This window comes from Sarcophilus harrisii, chromosome 1, assembly GCF_902635505.1.
Source record: "Sarcophilus harrisii chromosome 1, mSarHar1.11, whole genome shotgun sequence".
In the NCBI taxonomy this organism is placed as follows: domain Eukaryota; kingdom Metazoa; phylum Chordata; class Mammalia; order Dasyuromorphia; family Dasyuridae; genus Sarcophilus; species Sarcophilus harrisii.
In genome coordinates, this window is record NC_045426.1 from 525906125 (window position 1) to 525932728 (window position 26604).

General features: G+C 35.2%; 1 protein-coding gene across 2 annotated transcripts in view; it reads left to right on the forward strand.

Annotated features, from left to right (window-relative positions):
• The window catches only part of CNDP1 (carnosine dipeptidase 1), a 74419-nt gene that overhangs the window by 16466 nt on the left and 31349 nt on the right, over positions 1-26604 (forward strand). For both annotated transcript variants that reach the window (XM_023496280.2, XM_031946710.1), the window contains exons 2-4: positions 20804-20932; positions 22476-22625; positions 25487-25649. In XM_023496280.2, coding sequence (XP_023352048.2) covers positions 20804-20932; positions 22476-22625; positions 25487-25649 — 442 coding nt within the window. The remainder of the gene's footprint in view (positions 1-20803; positions 20933-22475; positions 22626-25486; positions 25650-26604) is intronic.

The following is a 26604-nucleotide window of genomic DNA, read 5'->3' on the forward strand; positions in this document are numbered from 1 at the left end:
ATCTCATTGTTGAAGATGGCCACGCCTGTCAGAATTGATCATCATATAGTATTGTTGTTGAAGTATATAAATGATCTTCTGGTCCTGCTCATTTCACTCAGCATCAGTTCATGTAAGTCTCTCCAGGCCTCTCTGAAATCATCCTGCTGGTCATTTCTTACCGAACAATAATATTCCATAATATTCATATACCACAATTTATTCAGTCATTCTCCAATTGATGGGCATCCACTCAGTTTCCAGTTTCTGGCCACTACAAAAAGGGCTGCCACAAACATTCTTGCACATACAGGTCCCTTTCCCTTCTTTAAAATCTCTTTGGGATGAACATAAGAATACTTAACTATGTGACCTTGGACAACCAATTTGACTCACTTTCACTACCTAGTTTACATGATTATTATGATTATTATGAATTATGATTATTATGATTATTATGAAAAAACATGTAAATCTTAACACATTACAAAAATGTGAGTAAATATTATAACTACACATATGCATGTGTGTGTGTGTGTGTGTGTATGTGTGTGTGTGTATACTATGTGAAGTTGTGCAAGTCATTTAATCCCTGGGCCACTTTCCTTATTTGGAAAATCTAGAAGACCTGGAAGAACTGATGTCTTCCTTATGTTGCTGGTGTGGTCCCTTTAAGATTCCTTTCTTTCTGATTCCCAACCCCTCCTAGCTGATGTAATTATCAATCAAGGACCTTTTGATTCACAAATCCTGGTCCCTTTGAATTCCAAAAGAAGATCCGACCTGTCCCAGCCCCACACAGGCCCCTCTAGCTAAATCTCCCTTTATAAAAGGGGCCAAGCTGGAACCCCTTCTTTGCAGAGGTCCCAAATATGCCAACCTTACGCCTGGCATGTCAATACTTTCTGTCCACTGGAACTCTGTGTCCCGTACCCTTCTTAGCTCTACCTTCACATATTTCCTTAACTATACTTTAACCTTACTTCCAAACCCCATAATAAACCTCTTTTATCAATGTAGCTTTTCAGGCCAATAAATGCTTTTATTGGAGACTCTTGCACTGCTACTAGACTTCATTTAATGCTGAATCCAATGGAGTTGTAGGGGAGCTCTATTTGACTCCCTGTACCCTGAACCTGCCACTAGAACTCAAACCCTAATTTCATATTAGGTACCCCATATCTATCCCTCATCACTTATTGGGGCAGTGTAGGGCAGGCAGTTTAGCTGAGTTGAGTTCAGCCTCAAAGCAAATGACTTAGCTTTGTGACAGTGGATAAGTGATTTAATCCCTGGGTCTCAATTTCTTTATCTGTAAAATCAGAGGGTTGGATTGGAAGATCACTAAAGTATTCCAGATCAACAATTTCATATCTTTAAGAAGTTAAACAATCTCAAGTAGCAGGAAGCTAGACAAGGAGAAACAGAAGAAATGCTTTGCCATCTGAATGGGCAGTATAATTGATAACTATTCCTTTTTATACAGGTTACATAGGCCCAGATCCTCAGATCACTTTTCAGGAGCTTCAAAAGCTTAATAATAACCATTCATTAGGTTCTTATTATGTGTCAGGCATTCTGGATGCAAATATGAAAAAAGGAAGCCCCTGCCCCAAGGAGTTTTTAATCTAATGGGGAAGACAAAATCCAAAAAGAGACTGAGAATGGGTCAGCTGGAGGTGGGGATGCTTGACTTGAAGACTTGGTGAAGTCAGAGAAGTCTCAGAGTAATAAGAAGTCTAAACTGAGGTTTATCCTTAAAAAGAGGTTTGGATTCGTTGTTCTTCCCTCCAATCATAGAGGCAGATTTGATGAATTGACACTAGAAACCCTCCAAACCCTCAGCAGTCTAATAACAAGGTAGCTAGGTGGCACAGTAGATTTAGAGTAGCAGACCCGGAGTCAGAAAACCTCATTTTCCTAAATTCAAATCTGACTTCAGGTACTTATTAACTGTGTCTCTGAGCAAGTCACCTAATCTTGCTTCAGTTTCTTTATCTATAAAACTAGCTAGAAGGAAATGGCTTCAGTATCTTTGCTAAGAAAACTGCAGATGGGGGTTGTGGGTGTGACTGAAAAACTGAACAAAAACTAAAAGATAACAAACTATTCAAAGACAACCTAAAGTAGATGATCCCACCTACTGTTGTAACAGCTAGTTGTCCTAAAATGGTTACCTTAATCCTATAGTTTTGTCTAAAAGAACTTCTTTCAAAAACTATTAAGGTATTTGGTCATCTTACCTTATCTCTTGCCCTGAGACAGGGAATATTTTCTTTTTCTTTTTTTAAATTTTTTTAATTGGAGCTTTTTATTTTTAAAACATTCAAGGATAATTTTTCAGCATTGACCCTTGAAAGACCTTGTGTTCCAATCCCCCTCTCTCCCCCCCCCCCCCCGCCCCCATCTCCTCCCCTAGATGACAAGTAATCCAGTATAGGAGCATTTTCTTATTCTCATAATAAATTTTCCCAGCTATCTTCCAAATATTTCCCTTCTCTCCTTTCAATTAACCCCCCCACACACACTCTATTCCTTGCTCTCTTAGGAAATGCTTTACTTATCTCTTTCCTTATATTTCTGCTTAATCAGTATCCAAGGCACAGCCAATCCCATAGGAGAGACACCATTCAATTATTGTCACCCACTGTCTTTGGACTTATACTTTCATCAATACCAAAACCAATATAAGTGAAATCACAAATCTTTAAAAATACAAACCCTAAGAGCGAGTTGTAAGAAGTGACCTCCACAGTGACCTGATACATTAAAAAAAACTAACCTCCTTGATTGAAAGTTATATTATAGACCCCATTCTCCATTCAGTCTACAGAATACTACTGATTGATTTGGCCACATTCTTTTTGCAGGTCTGAAAAGTTACAGAAAACAAATCTGGGGGATTTCAGAATCCTGGGATTCTGAAGTTGTGATAGAAATTTCTTTAACATGCTTAGTTTTCAATTTGGCCTATCTTAAACCCACTATTATTAGACCACCTCCCCCCCTCCATCTCATCCCCCCCACTCAAGTAAGTTTCTCACAAGGGTGCCATTCCTTTCAGTCAAGGAAATTACTTGGGAACAAATACCTGACACACGGGAAAATGATGATTGTTTTCCATATCCATAAACGTGCAGTTCTTTTATATTTGTCAAAATTTCTGGAGCTACTAGGATTAAATATCTGATTAGATCCGTAACCAAAAAAAAGAGAAAGTATCTTAATCTTCAGAGATAAGGATGAATCAAAAAATCATAGATTTAGAGATAGAAGAATCATTAAAGATTGTCTAAAGATCCAAGCTCCTAATTTTACAAGAAACTGAGGTCCATTGACAATTACCTAGAGATGAAGGAGCCCTACCAAATTCCTTCTATGACACAGACATGGTACTGATACCTAAACCAGGTAGGCTGAAAACAGAGAAAGAAAATTATAGACCAATCTCCCTAATGAATATTGATGCTAAAATCTTAAATAAGATATTAGCAAAAAGACTACAGAAAATCATCTCCAAGATAATACACTATGATCAAGTAGGATTTATACCAGGAATGCAGGGCTGGTTCAATATTAGGAAAACTATCAATATAATTGGCCATGTTAATAACCAAATTAACAAAAACCATATGATCATCTCAATAGATGCAGAAAAAGCATTTGATAAAATCCAACATCCATTCCTATTAAAAACACTTGAGAGTATAGGAATAAATGGACTTTTCCTTAAAATAATCAGCAGCATCTATTTAAAACCATCAGTAAGCATCATATGTAATGGAGACAAACTGCAACCATTCCCAATAAGATCTGGAGTGAAACAAGGTTGCCCACTATCACCGTTACTATTTAATATTGTATTAGAAACGCTAGCTATAGCAATAAGAGCTGAGAAAGAGATTAAAGGAATAAGAATAGGCAATGAGGAAGCCAAATTATCACTCTTTGCCGATGACATGATGGTATACTTAGAGAACCCCAGAGATTCTGCTAAAAAGTTATTAGAAATAATCCACAACTTTAGCAAAGTTGCTGGTTATAAAATAAACCCACATAAGTCATCAGCATTCTTATATATCACTAACAAAATCCAACAGTCAGAGTTACAAAGAGAAATTCCATTTAAAGTAACTACTGATAATATAAAATATTTAGGAATCTATCTGCCAAGGGAAAATCAGAAACTTTATGAGCAAAATTACAGACCACTTTTCACACAAATTAAGTCTGATCTAACCAATTGGAAAAATATTAAATGCTCTTGGATAGGGCGAGCAAATATAATAAAGATGACAATATTACCTAAACTAATCTATTTATTTAGCGCTATACCAATCAGACTCCCAAAAAACTATTTTAATGACCTAGAAAAAATAACAACAAAGTTCATATGGAAAAACAAAAGGTCAAGAATTTCAAGGGAATTAATGAAAAAAAAATCAAATGATGGTGGCTTAGCTGTACCAGATCTAAAATTATATTATAGAGCAGCAGTTACCAAAACTATTTGGTATTGGCTAAGGAATAGATTAGTTGATCAGTGGAATAGATTAGGTTCAAGGGATAAAACAGTCAACAAATATAGCAACCTAGTCTTTGACAAACCCAAAGATCCCAGCTTTTGGGATAAGAACTTACTGTTTGATAAAAATTGCTGGGAAAATTGGAAACTAATATGGCAGAAACTAGGCATTGATCCATACTTAACGCCGTACACCAAGATAAGGTCAAAATGGGTTCATGACCTAGGCATAAAGAATGAAATTATTAATAAATTAGAGGAACATAGGATAGTTTACCTCTCAGACCTGTGGAAGGGGAAGGTCTTTATGACCAAAGCAGAACTAGAGATCATTACTGATCACAAAATAGAAAATTTCGATTATACCAAACTGAAAAGTTTTTGTACAAACAAAACTAATGCAGACAAGATTAGAAGGGAAGCAATAAACTGGGAAAATATTTTTACAGTCAAAGGTTCTGATAAAGGCCTCATTTCCAAAATATATAGAGAATTAACTCTAATTTATAAAAAATCAAGCCATTCTCCAATTGAAAAATGGTCAAAGGATATGAACAGACAATTCTCAGATGAAGAAATTGAAACTATTTCTAGTCATATGAAAAGATGCTCCAAGTCATTATTAATCAGAGAAATGCAAATTAAGACAACTCTAAGATACCACTACACACCTGTCAGATTGGCTAAGATGACAGGAAAAAATAATGATGATTGTTGGAGGGGATGCGGGAAAACTGGGACATTGATGCATTGTTGGTGGAGTTGTGAACGAATCCAACCATTTTGGAGAGTAGTTTGGAACTATGCTCAAAAAGTTATCAAACTGTGCATACCCTTTGATCCAGCAGTGTTACTACTGGGATTATATCCCAAAGAGATTATAAAGAAGGGAAAGGGACCTGTATGTGCACGAATGTTTGTGGCAGCCCTTTTTGTAGTGGCTAGAAACTGGAAACTGAATGGATGTCCATCAGTTGGAGAATGGCTGAATAAATTGTGGTATATGAAAATTATGGAATATTACTGTTCTGTAAGAAATGACCAACAGGATGATTTCAGAAAGGCCTGGAGAGACTTACACGAACTGATGCTGAGTGAAATGAGCAGGACCAGGAGATCATTATATACTTCAACAACAATACTAGATGATGACCAGTTCTGATGGATCAGGCCATCCTCAGCAACGAGATCAACCAAATCATTTCTAATGGAGCAGTAATGAACTGAACTAGCTATACCCAGAAAAAGAACTCTGGGAGATGACTAAAAACCATTACATTGAATTCCCAATCCCTATATTTATGCACACCTGCATTTTTGATTTCCTTCACAAGCTAATTGTACAATAATTCAGAGTCTGATTCTTTTTGTACAGCAAAATAATGTTTTGGTCATGTATACTTATTGTGTATCTAAGTTATATTTTAATATATTTAACATCTACTGGTCATCCTGCCATTTAGGGGAGGGGGGGGGGTAAGAGGTGAAAAATTGGAACAAGAGGTTTGGCAGTTGTTAATGCTGTAAAGTTACCCATGTATATATCCTGTAAATAAAAGGCTATTAAATTAAAAAAAAAAAAAAAAAAAAAAGACAATTACCTAGAGTTTATTGCTGAGATAATAAGTGCCAGAGCTGGGATTTGAACTTAGGTGACCTAAAATTTAACTCTAAAGTTATACTAAGTTACTCAAAAACAAGGAGCTCATGAGATTTTAGGTCTTCCTGTCAGAAAAAAAGTCCCCTTCATTTCTTTAAAGAATTCATTTTTTAAAAACTTTCTTTTATTCATTTTTTGCTCATTTCTGGTGGTCTGAAATTTTTCCGTCATTTTTTAAGCCCTGAATAAGAGAAAAATCTGTATTTGTCATAGTATATGCTGAAGGTTCTCAGTAGAAAAGTGTCAATGTTTGTGATATAAACTATAAGAAATTAAAAATCTAAAGCTTGAAATATGAGCAGTTGCTGTGAATGGGAAAAAAAAGGTTTAGGGTAACATGAGAGGAGATTTCAGTTAAAAAAAAGTCAGTGTGTATAAAGCTTTAGGATGAGTGATCTTGACAAATAGAAACTGAATATAGAATGGAGTCTATTAATGTATCCTCCAAGGAGATTAGGTTTATTTTTAATGGTACTAGGTCACTGTGGGGGTCACTTCTTACAATTCGCTTTTATGGTTTGCATTTTAAGAGATTTGTGATTTCACTTATATTGGTTTCTGTACTGATGAAAGTAGAAGTCCAAAGACAGTGGGTGACAATAATTGAATGGTGTCTCTCCTATGGGACTGGCTGTGCCTTGGATATTGATAAGCAGAAATATAATAAGGAAAGATATAAGGGCAGAGGATAAGCAGAAAGAAGAAAGCTAGGAAAACCACAAAGACTATTGGTTGGAGTTCTAGGAAAACCCAGAGAGGGATGCAACTCAATCTGAATAGGCAGTAGAAATTGAGAGACTGGATGAGAACTGTCATTTCCTCAGGTCAATCAAACACTATATGTCAGGTATTGTGTTAAGCACTGGCAATACAAAGAAGGCAAAAAAAAGAAACAAAAACAGTCCCTTCCCTCAAGAAGCTCACAGTGAAATGTAGGAGACTTTATGCAGATAAATATATATATATATACACAAGATATATATAAGATAAATTGGAAAATAATAAATACAAGGAAGGCATTATAATTAAATTAAAAGGGATAGGGGAAAGACTCCTGAAAGTGATATTTAAGTTGGGACTTTAAGGAAGTTAAGGAAGCCTGGAGGAAGAAACGAGCATTCCAGGCTTGAGAGATATAATGTCAAAAAGCCTGAAGTAGAAAGATGGAATTTTTTATGCAGGGAACAGCCAGTGTGTTACTGAATTGCAGAGTATGTGGAGAAATATAAAGTGAAAGAAGAGTGGGAGGAGTTTAGGAAGGGGTTTGAATGACAAAAAATATTTTTATTAGATCTTAGAGATACTGAGTTTAGGAGAGGGTTTGAATGCCAAAAAAGAATTTTGTATTTTGTATTAGATCTTGGAAGTAATAAAAAGTAATGATAAAAATTTAGGAAGTGAATGCCAAAAAAGAATTTTGTATTAGATCTTGGAAGTAATAAGAATTTAGGAAGGGGTTTGAATGCCAAAAAAGAATTTTGTATTAGATCTTGGAGGTAAAAAGAAGCCCTTGGAGTTTATTTAGAAGAGGGCAACATGGTTGGATCTGTGCTTCACGTAGATCACTTTAACAATTGTGGAGGATGGGTTGGAATGGGAAGATATGTGTAATAGGGATGTTAACCAGCAGGCTATTGAAAAAGTCTGGGCATGGCGACTGAGATAGAAGCAGTATCAGAAGAGAGAAGAGGTTGTATTGAAGAGATATTATGAAGATAAAAATCAACTGATATTGTCAGCATATTGGATTTAGGGAGTAAGAAAGAGTGAGGAATTACAGATGACACTTAGGTCGTAAACCTAGGGGAAAGGGAAGATGGTGCCCTCAACAATAGTCGAGTAATTGTTAAGTTAGGAAGGAAAAAAAGTTAAAAGGGAAAGATAATGAGTTTCATTTTGGATATGTTGAATTTAAAATATCTATCCAGTTTGAGATATCTGAAAGGTAGTTTGAGATTTGAGATTGGAGGTCAGCAAAAAGGTTAAGGGAGGATGTGGTAGATTGTCAGTCAAGTTCAGTTCATGCACAAGTCAACACATCATGCTCATGATGTCATTATTCCTCTTCTAGAATGAAGAGAATCATTAGCATAGAAATGATAATAGAATTCATTGGACCTATCACCAAATGTAGTAGTAAAGAGGGAAAAGAGACCCATAACAGAGTGGGAAATCCATGATTAGCAGGCATGACCTAGATCAAGGTCCCGTAAAGGGGACTTCAAAGGAAGAAGGCAGAAAACCAGGAGAGAGTAATGTCGTGAAATCTAGAGAGGAAACAGTATCAACGAGAAAAGGGTGATCAAAAATGAAAAGGCTACATAAAGGTTAACAAGGATGACAGCTGAGAAAAAGCCATTAGATTTGTCAATTAAGGGATCATTGGTCTGATCTGATTAAAAAAAAAGAAGGCAGCAAGCAGAAAGTCAAATGAACATCGATTCAAGAATTTTAAACAGAATCCTATATAACAGAGTACAGTGATTTATCTAAGAACATTCATTTTGATCAAGTAGGATTTATACCAAGCATGACAGGATAATAAGTGAGGTGATGAAGTGATGAGGACGTGTACCAGAGTGGTGGCTGTGAAGAGAAAAAGGGGTTTATATGAGAGCTATTGCAAAGGTGAAATCAACAGGTCTTGGCAACAGCTTGAATATGGGACTTAAGAAATAGTGAAGAATCAAGGATGACTCTGAAGTTGCAAACCTGAAGGACTGGGAGAATGATGCTGCCCTCTACAGTATTAAAAATAGGACTGGTTTTAGGAAGAAAGATAATGACTTTTGTTTTGGAGATAGTGGTTGAAGATGTCTACTGGACATCCAGTTAAGATGTCTGAAAGCAGTTGGAGTTAGGAAAGGCAGCTCAACATTTCAGAATAGATGCAGAAAAAGCATTTGATAAAGTATAAAATTATTTTAAGCTAAAAAGCAAGAAAAAATATTGCAAGCATTTTCTTAAGCAACTTGGAAGCATGCAAATAATATGATTGAAATATGATTGAACTACTCTATCACTGGGCTTGCAACCCAAAAAAACTATTAATAACAAAAGAATCCTTATACATGCTAAAAAATTTTTATAGCAGCATTTTTAATATAGCTAAGAATTGAAACTGATATCCATCAATTAGAAAATGACTAAAAAAAGTTCTATTACTCTGATTTTAAAAATGATAGGTATAAAAAAAAAAGATAGGTGTGACAAATATAGAGAAGCATGGAAAGATCTTTTTTAACTAATGCACAGCCAAGGAAACAGCATGTTTCAGTGTTATTGTTCAGTTGTTTTTCAGTCACATCCAATTCTGTAATCCTATTTGAGATTTTCTTGCCAGAGATGCTGATGTGGTTTATCGTTTCCTATTCCAGCAATGGGTTCAATAATATAAATGGAAAGAACAATGACACACCAAAAAATCAAAAATAAATGTAACAAAATTATAAAGATCAAGTGGGACTTGGATGAAGAGATATGAGAACATGCTCCCAACCTACCCCTGGAGATGTTACACATTGCGTATATTTTTTGACTTTTTCAGCCAACATTTTTTTCCTCTCTAAAAAATATATTGTTTGTCACAGGAGATAACTTTCTGCAAGAGAGAGGAATGTATGGGAGGCTATGGTAATGGGAGGTATGAAACAGAATTATCAATAAAAACATAAACAACATAAAGAGATTATTGATGATTAGGAGAGAGTATTTTCAGAGAGCCAAACTATAAACAGTTTAAAAGAGAGGAAGAGGAGAAGTGACGGCATCTATGTAGATGGCAAAACTTAACATGCCACTATATAATGGTACATACTAATAAGGCTGCCAGCAATTACTACTCTTTCTTTTATTTCCCATATCACAAAAGTAATACAATCAAACTTTTAAAATAACAACCAAAACTAAAAATAAAAAGTAATATTTGACCAAAAAAGAAAATCTAAAGTATATTCAAATGAGAAATTTGTTCTTTTCTTGCCTGAAAGCACTAGATTTGGACTCAGAATACTACCTGTGTAACTTTACAAAATATTTCCAACTTTGCAGGCTTCAGTTTTCTTTTCTGTAAAATCAGGTGATCTTTAAGACAACTTTCAATTGTAAATCTTATGAAATAAGAAGTGAAATTGAAAATGATCAGTGCTCAGTAAAAAAATTTTTTTGTTTTGTTATGACATAATTAAGGGACTCTCAATAGTGCTTATTCTCAAATAGTATTTCAAATGTTCTAATTTGGATTTAAATTTTTCCCTTTAAAAATAATCTATGTTTTACTTAATTTTTAAGCTTTTATTCTATTGGTTTGAACTTCTAATACAGTAAATAAATAGAAAAAATATGAAAATTCAAAAAAATTAATTCAAATTGAGTCTGTTGTGAAAATGCCCCACTTATTATCTTCTCTTTCTTCAAGATTGTTGATCTTTAACCTGCTCAGCCACAGGAGATAAAGAACTTAAATTCCTCTTGATTCTTTTACAACTTGTTGGCTTTAGATCTTATTACTGATGGTTTAACTTGACCTAAACTGATCCCTTCTAGTATGTGAAATCAGTCCAGTCATTGTTCCTATTGAAGAAGGAAAAAAAAAAATACTCTATGAGCATGAGTGGATTGTTAGCACCACCTTCTGGCTGACGTCCTTACTCTCATGAATTTAAAATATCTTTTTTTGCCTTTATTTTGTTCTTATAAACTTATTGTTTAAACTTTCTATTTTATTCATACAGTGTACTGAAAAGAATATTTACTGGAAATTTTTTTTTTTGCTATTGGTTTTATTGCTATGTTCCCTCAAATAATAAATTACCTTGCTCTGCAAAAGTTTTAAAATTTCTGTTGTTTTCTAATAACAACCTAATGATCATTGTCTATTATATTGAGCTCATATCTTTGCTTCTCTATCTCTTCAAATAAAACTTTATATTTCAAGATTATATCCTGAATGCTTCCCTCCCTCCCCCCCCCCCCCCCCCCCCCTTAATGCTGGGCCCTCTGAGATTATCTTCAATTTATTTTATTGCATGTTGTGTCCCTATTAGACTGTGTGTTCCTTGGCAGCAGGGATTATTTTTACCTTCAGATCCCCAGTACTTAGTAGTATGAGTCTTGCACACAGTAGGTATTTAATAATGCCTGTTGACTAGAGAGATAACTAAGTAGCATTTTGATTATAGTGCAAGAGGGTATAAATTTGACTCACAATTTATATGCTTAACTAGATGTGTAATCCTGGGGGTGTCACCTAAACTCATATATCTATTTATAAAGCATTCTTTGCAGCTATTGCCTCACTTGTATCTTCCTGGAAAGGAGAGTTTCCTAGCCTCTCTAAGCAGCCATTCCATAATGCCCTAGGCACCCTCACCCAATCTGGCTTCTGACAGCTAGTATTCCTCTACCTTTTTCCTCTTACTCACAAATACCTGATACCTTGGGACAACTGTACCCTAAAACTGAACCTCTATAGGTGATGATAACCTACTTGAACTCATTCCTTAACGATTAACATTTCTATTCTATCAGCTTTCCCATCTCAGCAATTCGCCTGGCTGCCATTGTTCAAATCCCAGGAATAAGGTTCTTGATCCCCCACTGATCTCTCCCTTATGTTCATCTTGCTCACTTCCTCCCTTCCCCTCTCCTCTCTGCTGCCATGTCCTAATCTAAAGCTAGCTACCCCATTCATTGGGATCTCTGAAATGTCTGCCCCTTTTCCATTTTCACTCCCCCCATCTTTTGGCCATCATTGAAACTTGACTCCCTCTTACTGACAGTTTCCCTGACCATCTTTCTAGCATTGGTTGAATTTTCACTTATGCCTCCCCTAACCCATCTTCTGGGGATGATAAAAGAAGCAATCTGTGGTGGAGATGGGATGTAGTGGAATTATTTGTGCACATAGAGGGGTTTGCGTTGGCAAGGAGAAGGGGTATCATTTCACATGAGACAGGAGTTAAGGAAGAGATAGTTAGCAGAAGACATCTGAATGATGTGACATAGGAAGAAAGGGAAAAAAAGAGACCTCTTGGTAGATAGCTTTATTTTTTTTTCCATGAAATATGAGGCTCATTGATTGAGGTGGAGAGTTGGAAAGCTCTTTGTTCCCTGTTACCATTTCTAGATGGCAACCCTTACCACTGTCTATAATCTTTTTTCCTTTGACATTTACTCTATCCACATCTACCATCCAATCAAAATCTAGATAGTTGTTATCTACAGACCTCCGGACACTTTCTGTTGGAATCTTTTACAAAGTGTTAAGATATTGGAGTTAATTTAATCTTAGAAAGAGTTATTTTGGGCCAGAACTTGAACTAGGTACTAAGTACAACTGATGGAAACAATGCTTGTGTTCACACCTTTAGAGAGCTCATAAGTATCTAAGTACTCAATGGAGTTCACACGTGTAGGGCTTAGTCCGAATTCACAGCTCCCTTGAAGTTCTTAGGGCCAGAGAGTACTCTGGGAGATAACCCAGAATCCCTCTCCCTCCAGAAGGTGGAGTTAACCTTTGGGAGATCACATAAATATCGGGAATTTTTGAAGCTTGAACTTACTTCTTCTGGTGGAACTGACTGGAGGTACAGAGAGATCCATTGCATCTTCCAACTTGGAGCTGGCTGGAGGCTGAAGAAAGCAGAGGCAGAAGCCAAGGACAAAGCTGCAAGATCTCTTGGAGCCAAGCAGAGAGATGGGCCTCAACTAACCGGGCTAATTTGGAAGGAGAAATAAACGTTTGCACTTTTATCAGCTGGCTGCAATTTTGGAGTAATTATTTATTTCAACAGAGACTAAGGCTGCCTCCAGGAAAACCACCACAACTTCCTTTCTCAATGAGTTTTTTACCTGGTTTTTCTTTAATTCCCCAATTCCTACCCTCATACTTGGGGACTTAAGAGATAGATAGATAGACAGACATACAGATAGATGGATAGATAGATACTCTCTCAAACACCCTTAAACTCCCAGTTCTTCAACTTGCTCACTTTCCATGATCTATTCTTCCACCCTACTTCAGCTGTACATAGAGATTCTGGTCATATTCTTCATGTTATTATCATCTACTGGTATGCCATATTTATGAACTTAAAAGTTCTTTTATCTGATCATAATTTTTTGTCATTCTTTTTTTCTCTCTGCTTTACATCCCCTAACTTTATTCTTCATCCTGACTTTGCTTTTGCTCTTCAGCTCTCCCCCAGGTCACCAACCCCCTACTACCTATACCATCTTTCTTCCCCATCTTGACCTTCTGGTGAAGCAATTCAATTTTACATTGTCCTCTTTTTGCAAGTACTTTGTGCTCTCTACCTGTAGTTTATCCTATCCTGCTAAGCCTCAGCCTTGGATTTACTCCACTGTCTGCTACCCTCATTCCTATTCATGTATTACTGAACAAAGCCATAAAAAAATCATGAAACCTTACTGACCAAAGTCTACTTCAAAGTTATAGTTGTGTTTTCAACTGGGCCTTTAATCTGGCAAGGCAATCCTTTTGTACTTACTTCTCCAAATGATTCATTTTCCATTCATCACAACAGCTTTTTCTAGTCATTTCATCCCTTCTTAAGACTCCTCTAGGGATTTCCTTTTCCCATTCTCTCAGTTAAGAACTTTGCCTCATATTTCACTGGGGAAAAAAAAAATGAAGCTATACACCAATAAGTCTCTTTCCTTTCTTCCTATGTTACATCATCCAGATGTCTTGCTATCGCATCCTTAACTCCCATCTCATATGAAATGATATCCCTTCTCCTTACCAATGCAAACTCCTCTACATATCAAATGATTCCACTACATCCCATCTCCTCCATCAGATTATGTCTTCTTTCATCCCCAGACTCATTTATCTTCAGTCTCTCCCTGTCTATTGACTACTACCCTACTGCCTACAAATACATTCATACTTCTTTCTTCTTCAAATAAACTGCATTCAATATAAATATCCCTAATAGCTCTCACCCTATATTTCTCCTGATATTTTGTGATTAAATTCCTTGAGAAGTGTGCCTCCATTTCCTTTCCTCTCTCTTCTTAATGCCTTGACTTTGGTCTACCTCATTCAATTTAAACTGCCCTCTCCAAAGTTACCAATGATCTCTTAATTGCCAAATCTAATGACTTTTTTCTCAATTCTCATTCTCCTTGACCTCTCTGAAGCCTTTCATAGTGTCAGTCACCCTCTTCTCTTTGATGCTCTTTTCTCTGTAGGATTTTTTTTTTTAATTAAAGCTTTTTATTTTCAAAACATGCATAAATAATTTTCAACATTCACCCTTGAAAAACTTTGTGTTTCAAATTTTTTCCCTCCCTTCCCCCCACCCTCTCCTCTAGATAGCATGTAATCCAATATATGTTAAACATATACAATTCTTGCATAGTTCCATCTTTGTAGGTTTTGATAGCACTATTGAGGTTTCATTGTACAATCAAGCTCACCCTGTACAGGGCCACCAAAATTTTGGGGCTTCGAGGGTGATACCCCAAAAGCATATTGGGTATGCTGTTGTTGAAGGTTGTCTTAGGCTTGGGCTTCTTCCTAATAAAGGGGCAAAGATTTTATTACACTGCTAAGAGTGAGCCAAATTTATAAAGAGTTTTAGCAATTAACAAGGAGAAAGACAGGTTCAAGGAGAAAGTAAGAAAGAATTATGCCATTGACTGGTGGGCTAACTCTAAAAGGGATTTAGCACCCTAAAAAAGACTTGTGGTAGTAGGGATTGGGGCAGAGGAGAGTCTATAGTATGAGCAGGTCTTTTTAGAGGGGAAATATCACCTTGGGGGTTGATAAACTTGGCTTTATGGTTGTATATGGTAGCTGAGGTTATGATTTTGTCCATGTGAAGAATTTCTACTAAAGACTTTCACCTGGAGTGGAGCTATAATAAAAGTCCACTTGAAGAAAAAGTCTAATAAAAATTTAAAAATCTACAATGCTATCAGTGCTTCTCCCTGCTTGCCTCACGGAGTAGCTAGACTTGTTGATTGTAATTCTAGTTCTCTCCTCATGCTACTCCTTGCTACCAAAGCTCTGGGGATCTTATTCAGACCCCACCAGAACTCTCTCCTGATTGCTCCTCCATCTCCTTTGCTGGAACTTCATCCAGGTCATATCTACTAATTCTGGATGTCTTCCAAGGCTCTGCCTGACTCGTTTTCTCTGTGCTATTTCTCTTGGTGAAAATTTAATTATAATCTATATGCAAATGATTCTGACCTAATTTCTAGTCCTAGCTCTGATGACTTCCAGTCTTGCATCTCCAGTTGTCTATTGGCCATCTTGAAGCTGATATCCTGTAGAACTCAATGTGTCCAAAACAAAACTGATTATTCTTTCCCCAATACTCTCCCTACTTTCTAACTTTTAGTGCGAACGCTACCACTCTGCTCTGTCACTCAGTCTCAAAACCTTTGTCTTTCTTGACTTCTCACCCTTATTCCTACTCCATAGTGAAATAATTGCCAAGTCCTATTGATTCTACCTTCATAATATCTCTCATTTGTCATACATACTTCTTATTTCCTCTTACCCTGGTGTAAGATTCTTATCACCTCACTCCCAGATTATTGCAATAGCCTGTTAGTTGGTCTCCTTTGTCTTAAGTCTCGCCCTACTTCCAAATCACCATAGTTGATTTGACTATAACTATTAATATTTGGATTAATCTGGCAATAGTAGTGGAAATAACATTGAAGTTGATGTCTTATCTCAAGTGATTATTATAAGGATCAATTAAGATAATGTATTCAAATCACCACATAATAAAATATCAGCTATTATTATTTATGATGATACACAAACAAAAGTAGCAGAAAGGATTTAAGCACTAGCTATCCTCATTCCCAATCAAATGTTCTTTGCACTATAGTAATCTGCCTTTTCTATCCAGAGCAATAACACAGAAATGAAGCAGTTATTTCAGGTTGTCCTAATCACCCCTGGGCACAGTGGATAGAGCACTAGCCCTGAAGTCAGGAGAATCTGAGTTCAAAGCTGGCCTGAAATACTTAATATTTCCTAGCTGTGTGACTCTGGGCAAGTCACTTAACCACAATTGACTCAGAGGAAAAAAATACCATATTTTGGTTATTGGCAATGGAGTTCTTACGTTCAGTTCATTCTTTTTCAACATTTAAAAACTGTATATTTCTTTTTCCAAGTGCTTGGGTAAGTGAATTTATGGGTTACATCATCTAGTTTTACCTAAGCTACCCTCACAAAATGGATGAGTGGTTTAAAAACATACCGGAGTTGGGATAAAAATATTTATAAAAATTAATTATGAGCACAAATGGATAGAAAAAAAAAAGGACAGAATTGCCCCTTTCATTTCCAAGATTCCTAATTTTTTATCAGATGCATTAGAAGATGACAACAATGACAATCACACTTGATATAGTACTTAGCAAAATTTTTCTAATCTTATTGAAAAAGTTTTAAAAGCCTTTCCTTCCTTGGTAGAAAAAAAGACAAACAAACAAAAAACAACAACCAACCTCCTACATACCATTAGGGAAATACTTGTTCTTCCCAAATATTATTAAAGTAATTCATGCAAAACAATGAAGAAAAAGAAAACTAAAATACATTCCATTATTAGCATTTATTGTTGCAAGATGCAAAAAAAATATTGCTGAAGATTTGAAGGAAAATATTATAACAAATTACATGACAGAGGAGTCTTTCTTTTTATATGTAAATGAAAGAACAGATGAATAGTTTGTCAGTTGAATAAGGATGACAGTCTATATGTATGTTAAATCTTAGTAAAGTTTAATTTCTTTCTTTTTTTTTTTTTTTTTAAGGTATATTTCCTTGCTACACCAAATGGGATTATCTTGCATTTTCCATGTTGGAAACTGTTGGCTTAGGAATATTATTTTGGCCATTTTGTAGAGACTGCATTAGAAAGTGAGAAATAAGTCAGGGAGACCAATTAGAACTAGATGATAAAGATTGACTGAACCTCAGGGGAGGAAAGGATAGTGAAAGTAAGAAGGAAAGAGCATGTCTGCTATTCCTGCTGACAAGAGAGTAGCATGTAGCACTGGAGACAGTTATTAGGGATGCAATGACTTCTGCTTTCAAATCAGAAAATCAGTATCTGCTGAGGAGGCAAAACAGTCAGAAAACTGTTTGGCCAATCTGTCTCCCTAAAGTTTTGACCTAAATATATTCTGGGTCTTTTTACCCCATATCCTTACACTGATATGTTGGTATAGCTATGGGTCAGTTCCTCTTTCTTAACAGACTTATATCAGTTAGGCCATGAGTTCAATGTAAAATTGGTTAGCTCCAGCTTTGTACATAAATAAAGCTATTACCTTCCCAAATTTTTGTGATTTAAGGGCTCAATAAGGCTTCTCTCACACTGATTATTTCTTCCCCACCCCAGCTTGCAATTTCTCTCTATTAATATCAGTCCTTAAAAGTTGGATTTCCAACATTACAATCTAATGCATATGAAAATATCTTAGGACACATTTAGAACACATCATTGCCCCTAAAATTGCAAATGAAATAGAGAAGTGATAGTTGCATACCCAACTGCATATAAGTATAAACTCATTTGAAATATCTGAAAATTAAACCAAAGTGTCTAGTAACATAACCCTTACTTACCATGGTAATGACCCCCCCCCTTTTTTTTTTCTGTTTTGCTTTTAGAAATGATCTAGCCACATGATTCTTTAGCTCAGTCAATAAAGGCAGAGTTCTTTAACCAGTGTGCTATTAAGACTTAAAATAGTGAGAATACATTTCTCCAGTATCCCTAACACTAATGAATAAACTAAATTGATGCAATATTCACAACAGATACTTACATGTGATGTGTATGAGGGGGAGTGAGAGCAAGCGGAGAGGAAGGAAATTCATTAACTACTCAAAGGCTAATCTTTGAAAGCCCCTCAAAACTATTTAAAAAAAAAAAGCTATAAAGAGTACTGGGCTTGATGTCAGAAGACTACTCCTACTACTGTGACTAACTCTAAAGCTCTGTGGCCTGTTTGTAAAATCAAAACAAAATGAGTATTTTACAAAACACAAATGTTAAAAAAAACAAGTTTATCATGAACAGCAATAAGTATTTATCAAGTAACTATGGTGTGAAAAACACTATAATAGATATGGGGGGGGAACACACACAGACAAGGAAAATGTTAGAGTCTAGTGGCTTGTGGAACATTTTGTTATGACCAATTCATGCACTCAATCTTTGATCAGAGTAGTAGCTTTTCTTGGTCCTGAAGGTGAAAAATACATTGCACCTTCAATAGCCAACCATTTTGAAAAGGTGTTCCATAGGTCAGAAAGGGACTAAGTAAGAATGTGTCCGTGTATTAAGCCAAAGACTTCACCAGTGCCTGAAAAACAACTCAGAAAATATGATCTAATGACATCATTGAGAACATCATTATTATGATAGAATACCCTAGGTATATCCCTTATTTTCTTAGTATCCTTGGCTTAGACAGTAAGGTACAGAAATTTTCCATTTGCATAAGTGGAGGTATTTTCTTTAAAGGGAGTTTCTGTCACAGTCCTGGATGTAAATAAATAAGCAAATAAAGAAATAGATAGATAAACAGATAATATTGGATCTACAGAGAAGGTATAAAGTGGGCCTCCCTATAAAATTGTCCTTTTGTTTTTGCTTTACCTACTTATCACATTATTATTATTGTGATATATGAATAATGTTATTCATAATTTCATACCTCAGCATTCTAAGTGCTCTGCTTGAGGAAGAATGTAAGAAGGAAATACATTTTGCAGAATGAAACCTTCATATGGGCTGCAGCTGGTTTTTCAATGCTGCTTTTGAATTTCAACGATATTTAATAGATCTTGATTGAATGAATACTATACTGCAAGGATCCCTTCATGTTATAGGGAAAGAACACTTTTACAATATGAGGATCATGGGTCAAAACCTAATTTTAGGCACTTACTGTGTGTGTCCTATGGCAAATCACTCAACTCCCTGAGAGGATTGAGTTCCTTCTTTGTTTGTCCTTAGTTCTCAAAAAGGACCAGGACATTAGATAATTAATTCCATGATAAGCAAATAAATCGGATTTAGATGAAGATAGGCTGTGCAAACTTATCAACCTCACTTTCTTCTCCAAAGTCATCTAGGTCCAATAGTCAGATATAGATCAAAATAACTGGAGATGGCTAGAGGTAGCAGGAGATCTTGCCTTTGTTTTTTTTTTTTTTTTTTTTAATTAAAGCTTTTTCTTTTCAAAACATATGCATGTATAATTTTTCAACACTGATCCTTGCATAGTCTTGTGTTCCAGATTTTCCCCTCCTTCCCTCCATCCCCTCATCCAATATATATTATACATGTTAAATCCAATGTATGTAAACATATTTGTACAATTATCTTACTGCACAAGAAAGATCAGAAATCTTGGCTTTTTTAAGATAAAGGTCTTTCCCAGGTCTCAGTTTGACTGAGGAAATGCCCATCAGTTACCTAGTCAAAAAGCAAAAAAACAAAATCAACCTGAGATTTTTCCAAAGTAAGGTATTTATTTCAACACAGGGGATTTTCTTCATTAATCTACATGTCACAAATTTCAGGCATTCTCTCAAAGATCAAAGAGCTCCAAATCCCTCATTCTCCCAAAAGAAGATAGAAACCTGTACTGTCTAGTTAGTCCTAGTCCCAACATAGGAAGAAGCATGTTAGACAAATCATTTTTTAAAATTCATTAACATGTTTTTAAGTATTACAAAAGCTTTTTAGGAGACATGTCATGGCTTATGTTCCTGTTGAAAAACAAAACTGGCCTTATGGTTACTCCCAAACTCGATTAACAGATTATAAAAGGCTTGATGGCCTATTTAACATAGTTTTCCAAATTAAAAATCATACTCAAGCTCCTTTTTGTCCTGCTACTCTGAAATCAGTTAGGTGGATAGAAGGCTAGGCAAGCAGGGAAACTTGCATTTAAATGTGGCCTCAGACATAAACTCTGTGACTTTAAGAAAAACATTTAGTCTGCATCAGTTTCTCAGATAGTAAAATGGTGGTTATAGCACAGGGTTATTTTGAAGATTAAATGAAACAATATTTTAAAGTGCTAGGTACATAGTAAGTGCTGTATAGATACTAGTTGTAATAATATCATCATCATCCCTTACAGCTTTAGAATTATGGTTTTGTCATCAAGATAGATACTCTTACCTTTTAAATACATTGCAGTTTCCCCTGTTCCTCCATGTACAGACTTCATGAATTACTTTGATTGAAAAAAAAATCCCCCTTTAGTGAAAGAATATTTTGTTGTTGTTTGAAGCAATGAGGGTTAAGTGATTTGCCCAGAGTCACATAGCAAGAAAATGTTAATGACTGAGGCCAGCTTTGAATTCAGGTCCTTTTGGATTTAGGATTGGTACTCTACCCACTGTGCCATCTAGCTGCCCCTGGTTGTTTCAGGGTTTTTGGTGGTTTTGTTTTTATAAGTGAAAGAATGAAAGTACATTTCTAATTCTATGACCTTGCATTTTAGCACATTTTTTTTTTTTTTTAACTTGGGAGAAGGCTTTAATTATAGAAGGGATTAAGAGTAAATATTATTGACTTTATTTTAAACTGATATTTTTCCTCTCGAATTTGCAGGCCTCCTCCATCTTCACATTACTGCTCCTTCTTGAAGGAGGGTTATTCTCCTCGTCCTCCCCTTCTTCCTCTGGAATGTTAGAGAATATCTTTCAGTACATTGATCTTCATCAAAATGAATTTATTCAGGTAAGAATAAATATCTAAAAACAATTTAAGAATTTACTGAATATGATGGCATTATCGGAAACATGTCCCAAGTTGAGTTTTAAAGTCCAAATACATTATTCGCTGCTGCTGAAATATACCCAGTCTGATATGCCCCAGATAACAACAATGTTAACAGAGAAATCAGAAAGGCTGCAAAAAATCCAGGATAAATATCTATTTTCAAATTTCTCATTAAGGAAAGTACATAGAACAAAACAGGACTTGTTACACCAGTGAGCAATTGAATTCTCTCTTAGAAGTGGGTCAGCAAAAGCACAAGTAATTTTATTTCAAAAGATCATAAATGGAATGTAAGATGCAGAATATTAAGGCCAAGTCTCCAAGACCAATCTTTTTTTCCCCCTGAGAAAAATCACTTAAATAAAAATGTGGATTTAAAAAAAAATACCATAGCATAAATATCAGCTAAAAAGTATAGAAGACCATTTCATACCAAATCAGAAATTCAGAATCACTGAAGTTTCAATGCAAGACTACTGGATATATCACTGTAAAAAAGGCAGCCTGGCCTAGTAGTTATAGAGCTATCCTTAGAAATAGGAACATCTGAGTTCAAATCCTGCCTTCAACAGGTATTGACCATGTGGCCATTAGATAAGTGATTTTACCCCTTCGTACATTTGGCATCTGTCTAAAACACTAAATGACAGATTGTCTCTAAGAGTATATGTCTTGTTTCCCCACTAGAATTTCCTATACCAAAGAAATCAATTGATGGAATCTTTGCTGTTGCTGCAGCCCCAATAATCCTGTTAATTTCTCCCTCTCAAACTTCATTAGAACAAAAGGACCCTTTATCTTTTCCATGTAAGCATACACCAACATCAATGAAAACAAAATGCCTTAAAATCCCATCAGGGTACTTATTGTTTCCAACAAATCTAGTATACTGCATTCTTTTCCAAGATAACATAAGGGGAAGCAGTGGCCAAATACAATCAATATGACAATAAGATAAAGCTATATACAGCTTAACCCTTTGCCAGGAAAAGCCAAAATAGAGGCTAGCTGGTCTCATCAAAATCCTTTAAAATTCTAAACAGGGAACAAAGATTCACAATTCCCTGGAGAATCTATAATGATTCCAAAGGCCCTTCAGACCTGATTAATTCTTCATAATGTTACAAAAAGGAAAGTATTGTTGGTCCTCTAACCTTTTGATCTCACGAAATAATTATATTGTTCAAAAAAGGGGCAGTTCCTTATTAGAAACCCTCTGTATTACTGAAGTTCTTAATAAAAACCACAAATTTCATAGCAATAACTTTGAACAACTTTTTTTTTTGCGAAATCGAAAGACAGCTCCAAGAAGAACTTACAGTTTGTTAATTCCTCTCTTATCTTTCCATCACATGCTTTTAGACAAAGGGAAAAGAAGGTAATTTGGTAGTTTTAGACTTGAAATATTCCTGAATACTCAAGGAGCAGGTTTGTATAGGCATTGCTGCCCAATCTTCTTTCTCTTTCTTCTTACTAACTAGATCACTAATTTTCCTCATAGTTGCTTAAGGAGTGGGTGGCCATTGAGAGTGATTCTGTTCAACCCCTGCCTCACTTCAGACAAGAAATCTTCAAAATGATGGACATAGCTGCAGATAAGCTTCGGCACTTAGGAGCCTCTGTAGATTTAATAGAAATGGGACCTCAACAGGTAATGTGCTTTATCTTATTTCCATTAACCATTGAAATTCTCTGCTTTCCAATTGTCTAATTTCTGATGAATGTGCTGATGTGTCTCTTTAGTAATGACAGGATACTGGATAAACTTTTTCCTTCAATGTATTTCTCCTATTCCCAATTCCCTAGGCAAGGATTTAAAATCCTACTTAATACCACTTTATGCCTATCAAATTATCTAACACAAAACAAGAGGCAAATAACAAATGTTGAAGGGGATGTGGAAAAGCAGGGATACTACTAATTCACTGTTCATGAAGTTGTGAACTAATCCAACCATTCTGGAGAACAATTTGAAATTATGTGTAGAGGACTATCAAACTATACATGCACTACTAGGTCTGTATCCCAAAGAGACCAAAGAAAAAGGAAAAGGCCATATATCAATTATATATATGAACTCATGCAAAACATATTTCTATATTAGCCTTAAAAATACATCCAAACCCCCTCCCCCAAAATAATGTTAGTTTGTTGTTGTTGTTGTTGTTGTTTTTAATATGCTTCAGTCTGCATTCAGAGTTCATTAGTTCTCTGGATGTAGATGGCATTTTTCATGATGGATCTTTTGGATTTGTCTTGGATCATTACATTGATCAGAGTAGTTAAGTCTTTCACAGTTGATCATCTTTACAATATTGCTATTACCGTGTAAAATGTTCTAGTTCTGCTCACTTCACTTTAAATGAATTCATGTTCCTAGATGCTTCTGGAAGCATTCCCTTTATCATTTATTATAGCATGATAATATTCCATCACAATCATATCATCACAACTTTTTTTAGCCATTCCCCCACTTTATGGACATAGCCTCAATTTCTAACTCTTTCCCACCACTAAAATATTTTTGTATAAACAGATCCTGTTCCATTTTCTCCTATCTCTTTTGGGATATAAATCTAGTAGTAGTATTGCTAGATCAAAAGGTTTACAGTTTTGTAGCTCTTTGGGCCGAATTCTAAATTATTCTCCAGGGTGATTAGATTAGTTCACAACTTCATAAACAGTGTGTCAGTATCCTTGCTTTTCCACATCCCTTCCAGCATTTGTTACTTTACTTATCTGTTGTATTTAGTAATATGATAGGTGTGAAATGGTATCTCAGAGCTGTGTTTATTTGCATTTCACTAATCAGTAATGATTTAGAACATTTTTTCAGATGACTATTGATAGTTTTGATTTCTCCTAAAAACTGTTCATATCCTTAGACCATTTATCAACTGGGGAATGGCTTTTATTTTAGTAAATTTGCCTCAGTTCCCTACATGTTTAAGAAATAAGGCCTTTATCAGAGAAACTTATTATGAAATTTTTTCCCCCAGTTTCCTGAAAAACACTTTCTTAAAGTATATCACCCTTAAATATTGTTGCTAATCTATATAATCTCCTGGTTCTTCAAACTTTACTTTGAATGAATCTATGTATGTCTTCTTGGGTTTTTCTGAAAATATCCTACTAATAATTTCTTATATAGCATATGCCATAACTTTTTTAGTCATTCCCCAATTGATGGGGATCCTCTCAATTTCTAATTCCTTGCCATCACAAAAAGGATTGGTATAAATATTTTTATACAAATAGATCATTTACCTTTTTCCTTGATCTCTTTGAGATAGTGAAATTGCTGAGACAAAGAGTGGGCATAGTTCCAAGTTGCTCTCTAGAATGGTTGGATCAATTCATAACTCCATCAACAATGTATTAGTGTCCCAATTTTTCCACATACCCGCCAAATTTGTTATTTTCCTTTTCTATCATATTAGCTAATCTGATAGGTATGAAGTAGTACTTCAGAGTTGTTTTAATTTGCATTTCTTTAGTCAATAGGGACTTAGAACATTTTTTTAGATGACTAGTGATAACTATGATTTCTTCTGAAAACTGCCTGTTCATATCCTTTGAATAATTTAACAATTAAAGAATGACTTGTATTCTTATCAATTTGAGCAAGTTCTCTGTGTTTGACACTGTTATCAAAAAAACCTGCTATAAAAATTTTGTTCCAGTTTCCTGAAAAACATTTTATTTTTAATAAGATTTTCCCACAACTTTCCATGAAGAGAATAAGTCTTATAATATACATTTAAGAGGTAGCTAGGTGGTACAGTAGATAAAACACTGGCCCTGAAATCAGGAGGAGCTGAAATTCAAATCCAGCCTCAGACATTTAATGCATAATGTGACCCTGGGCAAAGTCACTTAACTCCAATTGCCTCACCAAAAACAAACCAAAAAAAAAAAAAAAACTGGGGGAAAAAAAAAAGAAAGTTAGAAAAACTAGCCAGGCATAACAGTATATTACTGTAATTTCAGCTACTATGAGGTGGCAGGACTCTTGAGCTTCTGAATTTTAAGTTTCATTGAACTATGCCAATCAGTGTCTGTCTAAATTCAGCATTAATATAGTAAACCTCTAGGATCAGGAAGAGAGGTGTTGAGGAGAGAGAGAAAGAGCGAAGTCTTGGATTTACTAAGGAAGGATGAATTATCCCAGGTCAGAAATGTAATAGAACAAAACTCCTATTCTTACTAGATATGGTTCTAGCCTGAGAAACCTGATCTCAGTATTAAAATGAAATAAAATAAATAGAAAAACCAAGATACAAAAAAATAACTGTTGACTACATAATGATTCAAATTACATGAGACTAATTGTATATTTCTGGGTTCTCTGGAAAATGGTTACCATTCCCCTCCCACCTTTTCTTTTTATAATTATGCTTCATTTTTTTATTTAACTTTTTTTAATTGAGTTCCAAATTCTCTCCCCCATAAATTGAAAAGGTAAGCTTTATGACATGATTTGTTTTAATACATTTACTTTTATTTCTGTAGCTACCTGATGGTCAGACCCTTCCAATACCTCCTATTCTTCTAGCTGAACTTGGTAATGATCCAAAGAAACCCACAGTGTGTTTTTATGGTCATTTGGATGTTCAGCCTGCCAAAAAAGAGGATGGATGGAATACAGACCCTTTCACCCTGGTAGAAGTTGATGGTCAGTACTTTGTTAATTTTTTGTTTCTTTGACATAATTATACTTCTAGAACTAATTAGTTGCTTATATAATTTAAAATATTATTCAATTTTGTTAACATTATCATTACAATCTCTCATTATCTTACTGGCTTCTTTCCGGTGGACTGGTCACTATTCCAAAATTATCTCCTTGGAAATATCTCAGAAATTTTGATGAGACTTTATGTAAGAGGGTAGAACAAGAGCCAGCTGTGCCTAAATCACCTCAAGGAATTAAAAATACTGTCTAATCTTCTCCATATTCCATCCAAAAAAGGGGGGGGGGGGGAGAGAAAAACAAAAACAAATTTGCAAAAATTGCTAGCATAGTAGGGGAAGCCTTTTATATAGCACTTTCCATACATTATATCAGCTGATATTGACAGTATGTAAGATTGATGTATATATGACTATTCCCATTTTAAAGACGAAGAAATAGACTGAGAAAGGTGGAGTGAACTGCTCAAAGTCATACATCCAGGTTACTCTTGAGAGCCATTCTTATTCTTTCTCTACTACATCATGCTGTCTCTGAAAGAAAGAATTATTATTATTATTATTATTACCAACACTGCTTATAGAGCCACAACACCTTCCTGTCCTGGAATTCTTAAGCTTGTACAAAATCTTCTATCTCCAGTTGTGTTGGAGATGTGTTGTCTCCTTTGGCATGACAAGTAGAGCCATTTGTAACTTTCTGTCTCTGACTTTTTGAGATGTCAGACATAAATTATTGAGGCCCTTCTTCAGCACTTCTTTTGTAACACATACATATATAATATAATAGAGTTGAAAAAGCAACTAACTAAAACAAACAAACCAGGAGCAAGTAACAATTTCAAAATAAAAAGTAAGATATAAAAGAAGTCAGTCACTTTGATTCACAGATACCAAAATTAAAAAAAAAAAAAATTAACTACTACAATCCAAAACTT